Source organism: Peromyscus maniculatus, chromosome 8 (assembly GCF_049852395.1).
Source record: "Peromyscus maniculatus bairdii isolate BWxNUB_F1_BW_parent chromosome 8, HU_Pman_BW_mat_3.1, whole genome shotgun sequence".
In the NCBI taxonomy this organism is placed as follows: Eukaryota; Metazoa; Chordata; class Mammalia; order Rodentia; family Cricetidae; genus Peromyscus; species Peromyscus maniculatus.
This window is the reverse complement of record NC_134859.1, coordinates 106,981,242-106,997,186: the sequence shown is the minus strand read 5'-3', so window position 1 is coordinate 106,997,186 and position 15,945 is coordinate 106,981,242. Positions and strand designations below refer to the sequence as shown.

The following is a 15,945-nucleotide window of genomic DNA, read 5'->3' as shown; positions in this document are numbered from 1 at the left end:
GGAACGGCGATGTCGTTTTGGTTAACTGATCTAGATGTTTTTTATTTAACATTTTCCTCTTCTGTGCACGGGTGTCTTCCCTGCGTGCATGTCTGTGCACCACGTACATGCCTGGTGCCTGTGGAGGCCTGAAGAGAACATCTGGTCTCTGGGGCTGGAGTTACAGAAAACAGTGAGCCGCCACATGGGTGCTGACAATGAAAGCTGGGACCTCCGGAAGAGCAGCCGTAACTGCTGAGCCATCTCTCCAGCCCCTAACTGCTCTTATTTTTATCCCTAAGGTCTTGAACCTTAAACTGACGGTCATTTGTGATTTAGTTGTTCTTAGAGTTAGTGACGTCTACTGCTCGTGAGAGATGGGATGAGGCACCCCCCTGAGCCTTAAAAAAAAAAGAGCTGTTTTTGTTGATTTTGCTTTTTTTTTTTTTTTTTTTTTTTTGGTTTTTCGAGACAGGGTTTCTCTGTGTAGCTTTGTGCCTTTCCTGGAACTCACTTGGTAGCCCAGGCTGGCCTCGAACTCACAGAGATCCGCCTGCCTCTGCCTCCCGAGTGTGATTTTGCTTTTTGAGACAGGGTCTCACTATGTCACCCTGGCTAGCCTGGAACTTGCTGTGTACACCAGGCTGGCCTCAAGCTGCTGGGATTAAAGATGTGCACCACCACATCAGCCCATATGAGGTTCTTGTTCCACAGCGAGATTGGTGGGCTGGAAAACTGGGCTTTACAACCAGTATTTGAAAATATCAAAGAGCCTTGGCTGCTTGGAGTCACAATAAAACAACATGTTATCAGGTGACGTGCATACGATCACATGTCCTGGCTATTGTGGGATTACTCTGCACAATACAGACAAAAGTCAGGCAGACCCTGGTGTGAGGGGTGGGTGGTGATACGGTGCCCGTGACCATGGAACGCAGTCACTGTGCAGCAACGGGTCCGCCCCAGGAATCTCACCTGTTGCCACTGGCAGGGTGGCTCAGTGGTTCCTGATCTGCAGCATACCCGCCACCCGTGCCCACCTCCCGGACACACTCACCTTCATCCTGTGGATCTCGGCCTTCATGGCACGGATCTCTGTCTGCCCGGTCTCAGAATCCACTGAAGCACGCATCTCTTTTGCCAGTTGGATTTTTTTCTCCCAGAGCATGATCTGGTGTCTTTAGAGGCAGGAGAGGCAACGTCAGAGCCAGAGCAGATTGAGCTGGGGTGGCAGGACCCCTACCCCCATTCTGCCCAGAACTGTGGCAATAAAGCCACAAACTCTTTACTCAGGTTCCTTACAAAACAGTTTGCCAGGCCTTGAGACAGGTGGGGAGGAGAAGAAAAAAGGGAAGAGAGAGAAGGAGGAGGAGGAAAAGGCAAGTATTAAAAGATGAGAGATGAGAGACTGCGGCTGGAGAGATGGCCCAGTAGCAGAGAGCAGCTAAGAACACAGGCTGCCCTCGCAGAGGGCCTGGTTCAGTTCCCGGCATCCATGTGGCGGGCGGTTCACTACTGACTGTAGCTCTAGTTCAGAGACATCCTCAAAAGAGAGCCATGGGGAGGCAGCAGGGATAGACGCCTTAGGAACTGAGAATGTACACGTGACTGGAAAAAGTTGGATAAGAAAGTAAAAAGGCCAAATAGTCCTGGCAGGAAGCTGTCCAAATGTAACCCAGGCCACATGCCCCAAAGCCACTGTGCGTGCGTGCGTGCGTGCGTGCGTGCGTGCGTGCGTGCGTGCATGTGTATTAATGTACAGATCTTGTCAAATGGCAAGAAACACATTATCCCTTCTAGAGCACTCCTGCCAATCAAGGGGCCCCTAACGGTGCCTACAAACTGTTTCCGTGGGAGAGGTATATGTGTGTGCAAAGCTGTGCAAAGACACCATAACAATGTACAACTGCCTCAAAGGGAATGGTTTTGCTACAAACAAAACAAGAAAGAAATATATCTATGTAGCAGTCTCTTGTGATGGGTTTGGGGAGCCGGGGTAGGGCTCAGTGGTAGAGCACATGCCTGGTTCTAAATTCTGTCTCCAGTACACACACACACACACACACACACACACACACACACACACACACCTGTGCACACACACACACACACACAGAAGCCATAGGACATCTGATTTTCTGCTCTATTATTCATGTGGTCTCAGGAGACAGGTCTCTCACTGAACCTAGAGCTAGAACACACGCCATCATGCTGGGGTTATGCGCACACTTGGCCATGCCCGGCTTTTTATGTAGGAGCTGGAGATTGAACTCAGGCCCTCATGCCTCGTCCACTGAATCATCTCCCATTTTCTCTTTTCTCCTCTCAATACTTTGTCCTACTGTAAAATGTTTGGGGTATGGGCTTATATATTACTACCTTTTTTTCATAAAAATAAGATATATTTTATCAAGTTTATCCCAAAGAAAACCACTCGATACCCAGAGGTAACTGGCCTGGTTGGTAGTTGCTGCCAAGGAGTATTCTACAGATCTGTACGGCGACTTTCTGTGGTTCTCTGGGGTCCACAAAAGTGGCCTTCAGAGCTGCACCGCCCCAGTGGTGCCAATGTTTGGTGGCCATGCCCACAGAACCATCAGGGGCCTGGTGACACTGAGCACCAGCACACGGCCGAGCCCTACTCACTCTGCCTCCACTAGGCTGTTGAGGAGGGTGGTCTTTTCCTCACGGAGCTGCGTCAGCTTTTCCTGCATTTGGATGGTCTCCCTCTCTGCAGCCTGTGGGGACCGAGGAGAGCTGTGAGGAAGGCTCAGGGCTGTGGCCCCTGGAGTCCCTCAGGACTGGCAAGGTCTTAGACCAACATTCTGATCCCTCCACAAGCCCCTCGAGGGAATCTGCCCAAATGAAGGATGTGTGTGCCAGAGAGAGAGAGCTGGCCTGCCATCACACCCTGACAGTGACGGAGTGTGCAGTGGGCGGCGCCGACCTTTAGTGTGCGCACGAACTCTGTCTCGGCCACCAGGTTGCTTTGCTGCAGCTGGTCTGAGCTGGACCGGTTCTTGTCCATCAGCAGGTTGAGCTTGGTCAGGTCGTTGTCCAGGTCCTTCATGTGGCGGTGGATCTCCTTCTGCTCTCTCTTCTCTTGCTCAATCTTGTCTGTGGGAGGACAGGCAGGTGGGGGGGGGGGGATGCTGGAGGCCGGGGTCCTCGGCAGGCAGCAGGCACACCCTCCTGTGGCTCCCCTCCTGCCCTGTCTGACTCAGTCACGTGCCCCTCTATGGAGAGGAGGCTGGTGTCTTCCTGGACTTTGTTTCCCTAAACTTGGTCCCTGGAAGGACCTCATGCTGCAGACAGGGCACAGGTGGAGAGCAGGGTGGGCGGAGCTCAGATGCTGTGGGTATCTAGGGACAGCAGGAAGGCCCTTTGCCTCCACCACCTGGCCTCAGGGCAGGGTAAAAAGGAGAAAGACAAAAGATGTTCTTGACATTTTGATGAAAAAAAAACAAACAAACAAAAAAAAAAAACCCACCGGGGGTCGTGACCCATACAGTTCTGCGCTTTCCCCACCAGTATCCTTGGCTGGCTCAGAGCCAGGTCTCTGGATGTGCCTATCTTTGCTGATCTCATCCCAGCCAGCTCTGGCTTCCCACAGTGCTATTCACTGCTGGTGCCAGGCAGCCTTGCACACTCAGCTGTAAGTAACCAAGGCTGTGAGAGGATGCAGTGGGATCTCTGGGAAGGGGGCAGACGCAAGAGCCCCGGATCTCCAGGCAGTATTTAACCAGCTCTCCTATCTGGACCATGTGGGACCAGGATATCTCAGTAGGGTGCCATGTTGGTGGTGACCCAGGAAGAACATCCTGGCAGGCCCCTGGGGAGGTCACTGAAGGGTCACTTCTCAGCACAGGGCCAACCCGAAGGGATCCACTGTGCTTCTGAGGTCTGTGGGGTGGGAACCAAGCGCTCTAACCAGTCAAGGGCAGGAGCTGAGGCGGCTGGCTGCATTTGTCTGAGTTTCACAGACCTCTGAGTTCCCTTGAAGAAGGAGCATTTTGTTCCCACCTCCCACAGACCTCAGGAGTACAGGTGGACAGCACCGGCAAATTAGATGGCTTTAGAATTTTCGTGGTTTGCTTTGTTTTGAAACAGGGTCTTCCTATGTAGCCCAGGCTAGCCTCAGGTTTACAGCCTCAGTGCTGGGCAGCCCCTCCCCCAGGGCTCACTCTCTACGCGGAGCTTCTTTTGCTCCATAATGTGCAGCTCCTTGTTAAGTTGGTCCAGGGACACCAGCTGCTCCTCGCGTTCGTGTGTGACCTGGACCAGTTCCTGCTGCAGCCGCAGCCACGTCATCTGTGCCTCCGCCACTCCGGCGTTGTTCTCCTCACACAGCTTCGACAGCCTTTTGATCTCCAGCTCCAGGGGTCCAGCTTCTTCCCCCTGGAGGGATTTAATCAGAGTGCAGCGTGAGCCTGGGCAGCCACAGGTTTGCTTTTATTATTATTAATGTGTGGTGTATACGCATGGGCACAAGTGCGTGTGTGTGCGTGCGTGTGGCCAAAGAGGTGAGAGTTCCACGTTGAGGGTTATTTTGCTCAGACAGGGTCTCTTAGTGAATCTGGGATTTATTGACTGGTTAGACTGACTGGCCAGCAGGCTGCAGGGATCTTCCAGCCCCACCTCCCCAGTGCTGGGGAGTTACAAACTGTCATGCCCTGCTTTTACTGTGGGTGCTGGGGTGGAACCCAGATCCTTATGATCATGAAGCAAGTACTTTACCGACTGAGCCAGCTCCCCACAGGCCTTCTTTTGGGGTGGACTATGAAGAATCATGAATTCAAGGCATTTACTCCAAGGGCTCAGACAGTCCTGAGGAGTCCCGAGACTCCTTTCACTGGCCTTGAGGTCCCAGGTCCTCGTGGTCACAGCCTTTGACTCTGCATACTGTCCTCTGACCTCGGACCATCAAGGTTTATGGCCAGCACAGGGCTTCCCTGACAGCGTGCTCTACTTGAGGACTTCCCATGGTAGGTCCTTAGGTTACAGGTGCCTGAGTGACCAGGTAAGAAGACACTGAGCCCTCAAATTGAATAAACCACTTTGCCCAGTGCCATAGTAAGTCCAGCCCACCACCCGTGTGTCTGTCTTACAAGCCACGAAGAAAATCCAAAGAACCCAGGTGCTTAGCACACGGCCCTCAGAAGCCCAGGCTGCAGGATGTCAAGTTCTAGGTTCACCTGGACCACACAGTGACACCCTGTCCCACAAAACAGACAACAAAATCAAAAGAAGGCTCATGCCAGATGTGAACGATGTGGAGTTCAGGTCCCGGTTATAGAAGTGGGGCATAGCTGTGTCACCCAGGCAGCCTAGACCCTTTCCTTTCTGGTCTCGTGCAAGAAACAGTATGATGATTGCCATGGTGGCTGCAGCCTGGAGCGCGCACACATAGCCACTTCCCCAGTGGGATGGGGAGAGGAAGGGGGTGCCTGCTGTCTGCGAGCACCCAGGCTCGGAGCTCGGAGCCCAGGGCAGTGCCTCACCCCCAGCACAGACACTATCTGCTCCAGCTGCTTGTTGAAGAAGTTGATGAGACTCTGCTTCCTCTCGATGAGGATGGTGCGCCGGACGATCTCGCTCTCGCTGTTGGTGATGAGGTCATTGAACCGCTTCACCTCTTTGTCCAGCTCTGCCAGCGTCTTCTTGTGCATGTCTACCTTGCAGCTGGTGTTGGTGATGTCCAGGGTGGCCTGAGCAATGTCGCCGTCAAGTTTGGAAAGATGTGTCACCTGAGGGCATGAAGGGCAATGGTTGTGAGCGTTTTCTGCCACTTGAATGGGCCCGACTGCTGCTTCCTTGACACTCCACGTGTATTCTGGAGTGATCCCTGCATGCAGTCACCAGGAAGCTAACTGGCCCTGTGTCTTGAGAACCTACAAGGGGCCCGTTTACACATGGAGATGGCCTGCGAAAAAGAAAGCTGGGTGTGGTGGCACAAGCATGTGATCCCAGCACATGGGAGGCCGAGACGGGAGAATCTTGAGTTCAAGACCAGCCTGGGCTACATAGTGAGTTTGAGGTCAGTGTGGGCTGCAAGAGACATTCTCTCTCTCTCTCTCTCTCTCTCTCTCTCTCTCTCTCTCTCTCCCTCTCTCTCTCTCTCTCCTTCCTACCCTCCCTCCCTCCTTCCCTCCCTCCCTCCCCCCTTTCTCTCAAAAGGGCAAAAGGGGGGCTGGTTCATATATTTCTTTCCTTCTTTTTTTTTCGTTTCTTTCTCTCTCTTTCTCTTTCTTTCTTTCTTTCTTTCTTTCTTTCTTTCTTTCTTTCTTTCTTTCTCTCTCTCTCTCTCTCTCTCTCTCTCTCTCTCTCTCTCTCTCTCTTTCTTTCTTTCTTTCTTTCTTTCTTTCTTTCTTTTTGAGACAGGGTTTCTCTGTGTAGCCCTGGCTGTCCTGGAACTCACTCCATAGACCAGGCTGGCTTCAAACTCAGAGACTCATCTGCCTCTGCCTCCAGGCTGGTTCATATCTTTAATTCTAGCACTTGGGAAGTAGAGGCAGGAAGATACTATGAGTTTGAGACCACCCTGGTCTACATATTGAGTTCCAGGCCAGGCAGGGTTATATAGTAAGATCCTGGAGGGAGGGAGGGGGGGAGGGAGGGAGAGAGGGAGGGAGGGAGGGAGGGAGGGAGAGAGGGGGAAAGGAGGAAGGAGAGGAAGGAGAAAGAAGCTATCCGTGCTGGGTTTTCTTTATAAACAAGCAGAGTGTAAGTGCAGAGGAGAAAGTGTTGAATCATGGGTGATTCTGTCACAAAGCTGGACACCTACCTTTCCTCCAGTGTTATGTTATGTACACCCTCCCAGGCCCCCACCCTTCCGTACCCCTTAGGAGAGCAGGGGTAGGGTCACATGCCACTGATCTCTTTAGCCTGGCAGATACTGTCTCATATTCTTTTTTTCTTAAAATTTATTTTTTTTAATGTATACAGTGTTCTGCCTCATGTATGCCTGCAGGCCAGAAGAGGGCACCGGATCTCATTACAGACGGTTGTGAGCCACCATGTGGTTGCTGGGAATTGAACTCAGGACCTCTGGAAGAGCAGCCAGTGCTCTTAACCTCTGAGCCATCTCTCCAGCACCCCCGTCTCATATTCTTAGTTAATTAAAACAATTTTTCTTGAGATAAGGTCTCACTGTATAGAGCTGGCTGGCATCAAACCCACAGAGATCCACCTGCCTCTGCCCCCCAGGTACTGAGATTAAAGGTGTGTCATCACCTTTAGCCTCCTCTTATATCATTTTTAATGGTTGTGCAGTGCGCAGTAGGCTGTTTCCTGACCCCTTTCAGATTATGGCATAGTCTTCCTCTCACACTGTGACTGGGCAGAATACACTACCTCTGACACTACCCGCTGTGACCTGTGGAAAGCATCCTAGCCTCCCCAGAACCCCGGGACCTCAGCTCTGCTTCTGAGTTTATAATGAGGTCCTGCATTGACACCCTTCCCCCGACAGAATCGTGACTGCCACCCTCTGATCCTCTTCCAAGACCGGACCCTTTCCTGCCCCACCCGTCACCGGTGCACAGGGCTTTTGAGTATCCAGTGTCCCTTTTCAAGGGCTCCACTTCAGCTGGAAAACCACAATAATAAATAGTTGTTAGCCTAAGACTCTTTACTGCCCTCTGGTGGGAGGAGGTGGTGATAATCCATGCCCAATCTCAGAAGGGGCAGGGTGGGGGCCTGCCAACAGAAGACCTTAGGGGACAGGTCTAGCCTGTGCAACAATGGGACCGGGCAGGCTACTTCACACCCACCTAGCTCCTTAGTGTCTCAAAGGCACCCGAGACCCCTTCTCTTCTGCCTGCCCTGCTCCCAGGGGAAGGACTTGAGCCACGTCGGCCTGGACTTTCCAGCCAGCATTGTCCCCTTCCTGTCAGGTCAAAAGTGTGTACGGAGTGGGAATGTCGAGGCTGCTGCTGCCCTTTCAGGAGGCCAGGTGACAACAGCCGTGCCTACTCCTGGCAAATAGCCACCATGACAGGAAGCAGCAGCGGTAGCAGGTCCAATCCTCTGCCACCTTCAAGGGGGCAGGAAAGACAGCTGAGCCCCCAGGGCCCGAGGCTGGGCCGGAGGCCCTAGTCAGATGGAGGATCAGGTTCTCAAGGGAGCTGGATTCAGGTGTTAACTGCAGAGACACCCCTATCTAAGCCTGGATGGACCCCTATGTTCCTCATCTCCAAATTCCCAGAAGGACAGAATCAGAGACCTGGGCTGGGATCACACAAGTGGAGCTGAACATGTGGGGAGTGGATCTGTACTGGTTCAACTGATGGTAGAAAGGCAACCTGGCCAGGTCCGGCCCCGCTTCCTAAGACTGTGCGGTGGCAGAGCAGCCCCTCTGTGGGATGCGTCCTCAGCCTGACACAGCACTCCCCGGGCCACCAAGGCAGAGATTCCAGCGGGATCCCACCATATGAAGAAGCAAACAAACAAACAAACAAAAAGGAGCTGGGTGCGGGGCTCACCCGTAACCCCAGCATTTGAGAAGCAGAGGCATGAAGATGGCCATGGGTTTGATGCCGGCACAGACAGCAGTGAATGCCAGGACAGTTTCAGCTAGAGTGAGACACCGTCTCAAGAAAAAGAAATATTCAAGGAGGGAGCTGCTTTCCCAGAGGCAGTCTCCCATGTAGCTGAGGAAAAAGCAAGGCCCTAGAATGAATTTTCAGGTGTGTGGTGCTCCAGACTTTGGAGGTCAAAGGCACACTGCAGGCCTCCCGGGCAAGCCAGCCTCCTGGATGGTGGCTTCTGCCCAGGAGCGGTGGCTTAGTAGCTTGTCCTCAGAGTGTAGACATTTGCAGACCTGGGTATCTGTGCAGAGCTGCTCAAAACACTGAAAAAACCCCTAGTCAGCCTGAAGCCTCTAACAAGAGACTCATCAATCATAACTCATCAATCAATCATGCTCTCCTGATGAAGGTCATGCAAATACGAAGGTCTGCGTTGTCGAAGAATGGGGAACGGCAAGAGCAGATGTGTCGAGTGTTGTCAAGTAAAACAAAAAATTCAGTGAGTCCCAAACTTAATGCCTGTGCATATTTCTCTCTGTGTCATAGGTCAATGAAACTAATAAAAATATAATCAAGTGAACTTAAAACCAGATGTTTAACAAGAGTGTAATGTTAGCATGAGTGTGTGAATGAGGGAGGGTGTGTGTGTGTGTGTGTGTGTGTGTGTGTGTGTGTGTGTAAATGTGTGCAGAAAGGAAGAAATCTGAAGTGTTTCCCGAGCGGTAGAACTACGGCATCTATTGTTTTCATTATGTCTTTCTGTGTTCTCTCCTTCCTTTCTCCCCCGCCCTGGTGCTGGAGACAGAGCCCAGGGCCTCGTGCATGCTGGGCAAACTCTGCAGGAGTTCAACAAGAAGACAGTGTTAGCTGGATCTGTCATCCCAGCTGCCAAGAGATGAAGGCATGACAGTCATAACTGTGAGCCTATAGCCTGGGCTACAGGATAAGTTCAGGTCAGCCTGGGCAACTAGTGAGACCCTGTCTCCAAATTAAAAGCAGGTTTGTGGAGCTGGGGAGGGATGCAACCCACTGTTCAGTTCTGCATTCCATCTCCAGGGCCTAATAAACTGGACATAGTGGCCTGGACCTATAATCCTAGCACTTAAGAGGAAGAGGCAGGAGGATCAGAAATTCAAGGTCATATATAGATATATGTGTGTATGTATATATATATATCTACACATACACACACACATAGTAGTAAGTTTGAGGCTAGCTGGGACTACCTGAGAAGAAAAAGGACAAAGGGGTCTTTCAGTGGTATAACATTTGCCTAGCATGGGCAGGACCCTAGGCTCAATCTCTAAAAGTACAGGAACAAAATTAATTAAAATACATTATAGAGTTGGGTGTGGTGGCTCACATCTTTGATCCTAGCATTTGGGAGCCAAGACAGGCAGATGTCTCTGAGTTTCAAGGCCAGCCTGATCTACATACCAAGTCCCAGGACAACCAGGACTACATAGAGACCCTACCTTAAAAAAAAAAAAAGCAAAAATAAATAAATAAGTAAATTATAGAAAGTCTCCCTTTGACAGCTAGAAACTAGGTAACGAGGGGTCACCCCAGGAACCCTTTGCTCACATGCCTCTGGCTCCAGGCCAGCCCTTGCTCACTCAGCTAGGGGCCACCTACCAGGTTGGTATTTTCCTTCTGCAGCTTCCGAAGGAGCTGTTGAAAGTACATGGTCATCTTGCTGGAGGTCCCATGTTCCTGCAGCTTGTCCATGATGGAGGCATCCATCTTTTGCCGTAGCTCCTGCTCTTGACGGACAGCCTGGCGGGCAACCTGTAGTTCGCCCAAGACCGCTGAGTGTTCCTGCAAAGGAAGAGTCATGGGGAGGGAGGATGTGCCGGGGTGCCCTGCTATGGGCTGGCTGAGGACAGATGCCTGCGGTTGGGGGCCATGCCTCACCACGTGGCCCTTGCTCAGCATTTCCTCGGTGTCCTGCAGGGCGAGCTGGTAGGTGTTGAACTCGTTCTGCAGGGCCTCTTGCTTGGTTAAGCACTGGGTGGTCATTTTCTGCACTAACATGGCTTCTGTCTCTGAGCGGTTCAGGAGGCGGGCCAGATTCTCATTCTTCTCCTCCTCCTTCATGATAGACCTCTTATAGGCTTCGATCTCACCATCTATGGACTTGATCTGATGCTCACACTCCCTGCAAGACCAGAAGAGTAATAAAGCCCATCACAGGCTGGGCGCCAGAGAATCCACTTAGAAGACTCTCACTGAGTGGATTCCACATATGGAGGAATAATTTGGGGCACCAACTCTTTTTTAAAAAAATATTTTATTTATTTACTTGTGTGTATATTTGTCTGTGTGAGGGTGTCGGATCCCCTGCAAGTGGAGTTACAGACAGCTGTGAGCTGCCATGTGGGTGCTGGGAATTGAACCCAGGTCCTCTGGAAGTGCTCTTAACCACTGCACCATCTCTCCAGCCCAGGGCACCAACTCTTAACTGTTGTTTATTTGTGTTTGTGTATCTTCTAGTTTGCTTTCCTGCTGCTGTGGTAAAACCCTGACCAAAAGCAACTTGGGTGAGGAAAGGGTTGGTTTGGCTTACAGGGTACATTCCATCACCAGGGGAACTCCAGATGGGAACCTGGAGGCAGGAACTAAAGCAGAGGCCATGAAGGAATGCTGCTTACTGGCCTGCTCAGCCTGCTTTCTTACACCACCCACGACCCCCTGTGCAGGTGTGGCATGGTCTCCGGTGGACTAGGCACACCCCCATCAGTCGTTAATCAAGAAACAGACACTTGCAGGAGCCAATCTGATGGGAACAATGCCTCAGCTGAGGTCCTCAGGTGTCTACAGTTTGTGTGAAGTTGACACAATCCAACCAGTACAGTGCATTTGTGTATGCAATGTGGATGTCTTCCTCAGTCCCCTCCACCCTACTTCTTAGTGTATTATTTATTTATTGTGTGTGTGCTCGTGCAAGTGTGTCATGGCACATGTGTGTCTTTTCCCACTGAGCCACATCTGTGGCCTAAATGTGTGGCCAAGGCTGGTCTCAACGTTGTGATCCTTCTGTCTCTGGCTCTTGCATATCCAACCAGCATTTGCCACTACAACTGGCATGTATATATATTGGTTTTCCTGGAACTCACTTTGTAGCCTAGGCTGGCCTTGAACTCACAGAGATCTACCTGCCTCTGCCTCCTGGGTGCTGGGATTAAAGGCATGTGCCACCACCGCCCGGCTTTCATATTTTTAATTAAAAATTTAAAATTATTATTTTTTTTGTGTAGGGCCAGGTATGAATGCCACAGAGGATGTGTGCAGGTCAGAAGACAGCTTTGAGTCAGTTCTCTCTATCAACCATGTGGGTCTTGGGGAGTGAACTCAGGTCGTCAGACTCAGTAGCAGGTACCTTTTACCTTCTGAACCATCTTGCTGGCCCCACCTTAATTTTTGAGACAGGGTCTCTCATTGAACCCAGATCTTGGATATATGGCCAGGCTGGTTGGCCAGGGAGCCCTAGAGATCTTCCTGCCTCATCTCCCCAGTTCTGGGTTTTTTTTTTTTTTTTTTTTTTTTTTTTTTTTTTTTTTTGGTTTTTCGAGACAGGGTTTCTCTGTGTAGCTTTGCGCCTTTCCTGGAACTCACTTGGTAGCCCAGGCTGGCCTCGAACTCACAGAGATCCGCCCGGCTCTGCCTCCCGAGTGCTGGGATTAAAGGCGTGCGCCACCACCGCCCGGCTAGTTCTGGGTTTTTAAGTGTGTACCCTTGTCTGGAGAGGTAGCCCAGTAGCTAAGAATAGTGGCTGCCCTTCCAGAGGACCCAGGTTTGATTCCCAGCACTCACATGGTGGCTCAAAACCATCCATAACTCCAGTTCCAAGGGATCAGTTGTCTTTTGGCTTTTGTGTACACTGCATGCATATTGTACAGACATAAACATAGGCAAAACATCCCTATACAGTAGATAGATAGATAGATAGATAGATAGATAGATAGATAGATAGATAGATAGATAGATAGATAGATAGATAGTTTAGTCAGGTGGTAGCACACATATTTAATCCCAGCATTTGGGAGGCAGAGGCAGGTGGATCTCCGTGAGTCTGAGGACAGTCAGAGCTACATAGAGAGACCCTGCCTCCAAAAGCTTTGCACCTGGCTGTCTCACATGGGTTCTGGGGGGTTGAACTCAGGTCCCCATGCTTCTACCGCTAGCACTTTACTGACCAGGACATCTCTCCAGCCCCTGACAACTATCTTCCAATGGGTCAACAGGACCATTGATGGAAACTGCTGAGAATCCAAGTTCACAGCTCTTTGCTGTTATGACTATGAAGAGAAAAGGAGGAATCCAGGGGCCAGGTATTGTGCTGGGGAGTTCAAGTGCCCATCTTCCTTAACCATGATAATGTCGCCTGTGCTAGATGCTCATTAGATGACCTGTCCAAAGTCCATAGCTCACAGTGTGGCTGGGGCCAACAGTGGGGTCCCACTTAAACTTCTTTGTCCTCCATGGCATACTACTATAGAAAAGCTCAAGTTTTAAAAACACAGATAGATACTGAGCCTGGCTGGGTGGTACAGGCCGGTCATCCCAATTACTCCTTGTCTCAAAAGTGACCTAGTATGGTGGCACACACTCATAATCCCACACCTAGGAGGCAGAAGCAGGGTGGCCACACTTTTAAGGCCAGCCAGGTCTACAGAGTGACACCTGCCTCGGCAAAGATAGACAGATGACAGCTAGCTAACTAGTAGCTAGATGGTAGATGACAGATGGATAGATAGATAGATAGATAGATAGATAGATAGATAGATAGATAGATAGAGGATAGACAGATGGTAGATATATAGATAGATGATAGATGTTACATGATTGATAGACAGATGATACATGACAGATGATAGATAAATGATACGTGATAGATAGATAGATAGATAGATAGATAGATAGATAGATAGATAGATAGATAGATAGATAGATGATAGATAAAAATTAAAAGAGAGTTGAGGATGTAACTCAGTGGTAGCGTACTTGCCTAGCATGCATGAAGTTCTAGGCTTCATGTCCAGAGCCACTGAACAAGCAGCTCCCCAACACATATATCCTGGATTAACAGAAGTTGAATTTTTTTATTTGTGTGTGAAGATTTCTTCCCTTTCATCCTGAGAAGTCTAAGGGCAGTATCTTACCTTTCTTATTTAAAGCAAGAATTTCAAGAGCCCCACTACAAAGCCCTGGCTGGTCTGTAGCTAAGTGTAGACCAGGCTGACTTTGAACTCACCACCATGCCTGGCCAGACTGCCTTTAAATCTTGTGAATGTAGAGCCAGCTCCTCCGCAGCCACAGCCAGCAGTCAGTGTCCCGCTAGGCAGGCTCACACTATTTCATTTGTTGGTGTCATTTTTGGAAACAGACTCTCAGTATGACGCCCAGGTTGGCCTTAGATTCCTAGGCCCACGTGATCCTCTCAAAGATGACCTCCTGCTCTCGGGGTCTTGGCTGTACTACAGCTAGAGGCAGAGGCCCATTTACTGGCTATGCATGCAAGTGTGCACAGACGTTGCTAAAATCTCCACTTGACATTCTGTGAGTGCATATTTTAAAATCAGGGTATTGGCAGGGCATGGTGGCGCACACCTTTAACCCCAGCACTCAGGAGGCAGAGGCAGGCCGATTTCTGTGAGTTTGAGGCCAGCCTGGTCTAGAGAATGAGTTTCAGGACAGACTAGGCTATAGAGGGAGACTGTCTCAAATCTAAGCAAGCAAAAGCACAAGATTCTCTCCCCACAGTCTAATTCATGTGATCCTAAGAGGTGACAGTATGTAAGACGTCAGGGACTTTGAGATGCCGCTGGGGTGTGTGACTGTCACAGTCCTCTCTGGCACTGCCTACAGATGTGTGTTCTTTGCAGTCCTGGCTTGATAATGATATGGAAGAACGCACAACAACTAGCAGTCAGAACAGGCCCAGACTCGGCCTGCCCAGCAGCCTACAGTCCCGACGTGTGGCCACAAAAACCAAAAGAAATGGATATTTTAAATCCCATATTATCCACATAAAGACGTCTTGTGTTTTTGTTGGTTTGTTTTTAAGTGAGCCGTCATACACACCTCAGCCTTTTTGTTCCCGGTGTGGGGAATGGAACCTAGGCTTTGTGCACGCTAGGCAGGCCATCTACACTGAGCTGCACCCCTGGCCTTTATTTGTGTAGCCATGGCCGTCCTATAGAACTAGCTAGCACTATAGACCAGGCTGGCTTTGAATTCACAGAGGTCCACCTGCCTCCGCCTCCCAAGTGCTGGGATTAACGACATGTGCCGCCGCCGCCACCGCCCAGCACCTCTGGCTTTTATAATTTCTTTAAAAAAATTAAAAATGATTTTTGTTTGTGTGTGTGCACCAGTGTGCACACACAGGTGTCCAAAGAGACCAGAAGAGGGTGTTGAATCTCCAGGAGCCGGAGTGACAGGTGGTTCTGAGCTGTGATCATGTGTGCCGGGGACTGCACTTGGAGATGCTGGAAGCCCAGCGCGCTCTTAATTTCTGGGCCATCTTTCCAGCACTCAGCACCCAGTAGGCCAGCAGCAGCCACTCTTTTCCTCAGAGCTCAACCTCTGTGGGTGCTAGGGCAGAGAGGACCAGCCAATAAGCCGTGAGCTACCTTCAGAACGAAATTCCCATCACGTGGGTGGTTCTGGTTATCAAGGCAGCAAACGTCTCCGTCTCCGGCCCAAGCGCCACCCTGTGTGCCTTCCCTTTCAAGGGAATTGAAACAGGGTTTTGGCTGGAACGCGGCCCAGGGCAGAACAACCCAGAACGGCTGGGGAAGGGCTGGGGTTTCCTGCTCAGGTGGTGAAGCCTCTGATCAAAGGGACACCTTTGTCTCTCACAGATAAATGTCTCTTTCGGACATCCTGCCTGGAAACCTGGCCTACAGACTTGACTTCTCCTGGTCCCGGCATTGAAGGATGGAGGTGGGCAGCGGGGCCCTGTACACCTGTGGGGCGGCTCCTTCCCCGGAGTGTTACCTGAGCGCGTCCATCACCGTCTTGTACGCCTCATTCCGGTGCTTCATGCCCACTAGGCTGGTGGTCCACTGCTGCAGGATACGCTTCTTCTCCACAGCAATGATGTCAATCTCAGTGGTGGCCTGCAGAGGGTGGAACACAGACATGGCAAATGGCAGGAGCCACACTCTGCCGCCTGCCTCCCCTCCACCTCAACTTTCCTCTTCTGTTTGTTTGAGACAGGGTCTCTCTGTGTAGCCCTGGCTGTCCTGGAACTCACTCTGTAGACCAGACTGGCCTCGAACTCACAGAGATCCGCCTGTCTCTGCTGAGATTAAAGGTATTCACGACCACGCCTGGCACCTTAAAGTTTCTTTATCACAAATACGCAGAGGGGCAACAGGAAATGGGACGTGGCTTTGAAGAGGCCTGGGTCCTCCATGGGGTCTCCAGGCAG

The 15,945-nt window shown here is 50.8% G+C and overlaps 1 protein-coding gene across 4 annotated transcripts in view; it reads right to left on the bottom strand.

Annotated features, from left to right (window-relative positions):
* Positions 1–15,945, bottom strand: part of Ccdc40 (coiled-coil domain 40 molecular ruler complex subunit) — a 48,280-nt gene that overhangs the window by 9,234 nt on the left and 23,101 nt on the right. For all 4 annotated transcript variants that reach the window (XM_006990293.4, XM_016008552.3, XM_042283215.2 and 1 more), the window contains exons 10-17: positions 15,510–15,631; positions 10,422–10,665; positions 10,143–10,325; positions 5,481–5,726; positions 4,164–4,377; positions 2,927–3,096; positions 2,626–2,717; positions 1,037–1,157 (exon numbers count right to left, since the gene is read on the bottom strand). In XM_006990293.4, coding sequence (XP_006990355.1) covers positions 1,037–1,157; positions 2,626–2,717; positions 2,927–3,096; positions 4,164–4,377; positions 5,481–5,726; positions 10,143–10,325; positions 10,422–10,665; positions 15,510–15,631 — 1,392 coding nt within the window. The remainder of the gene's footprint in view (positions 1–1,036; positions 1,158–2,625; positions 2,718–2,926; positions 3,097–4,163; positions 4,378–5,480; positions 5,727–10,142; positions 10,326–10,421; positions 10,666–15,509; positions 15,632–15,945) is intronic.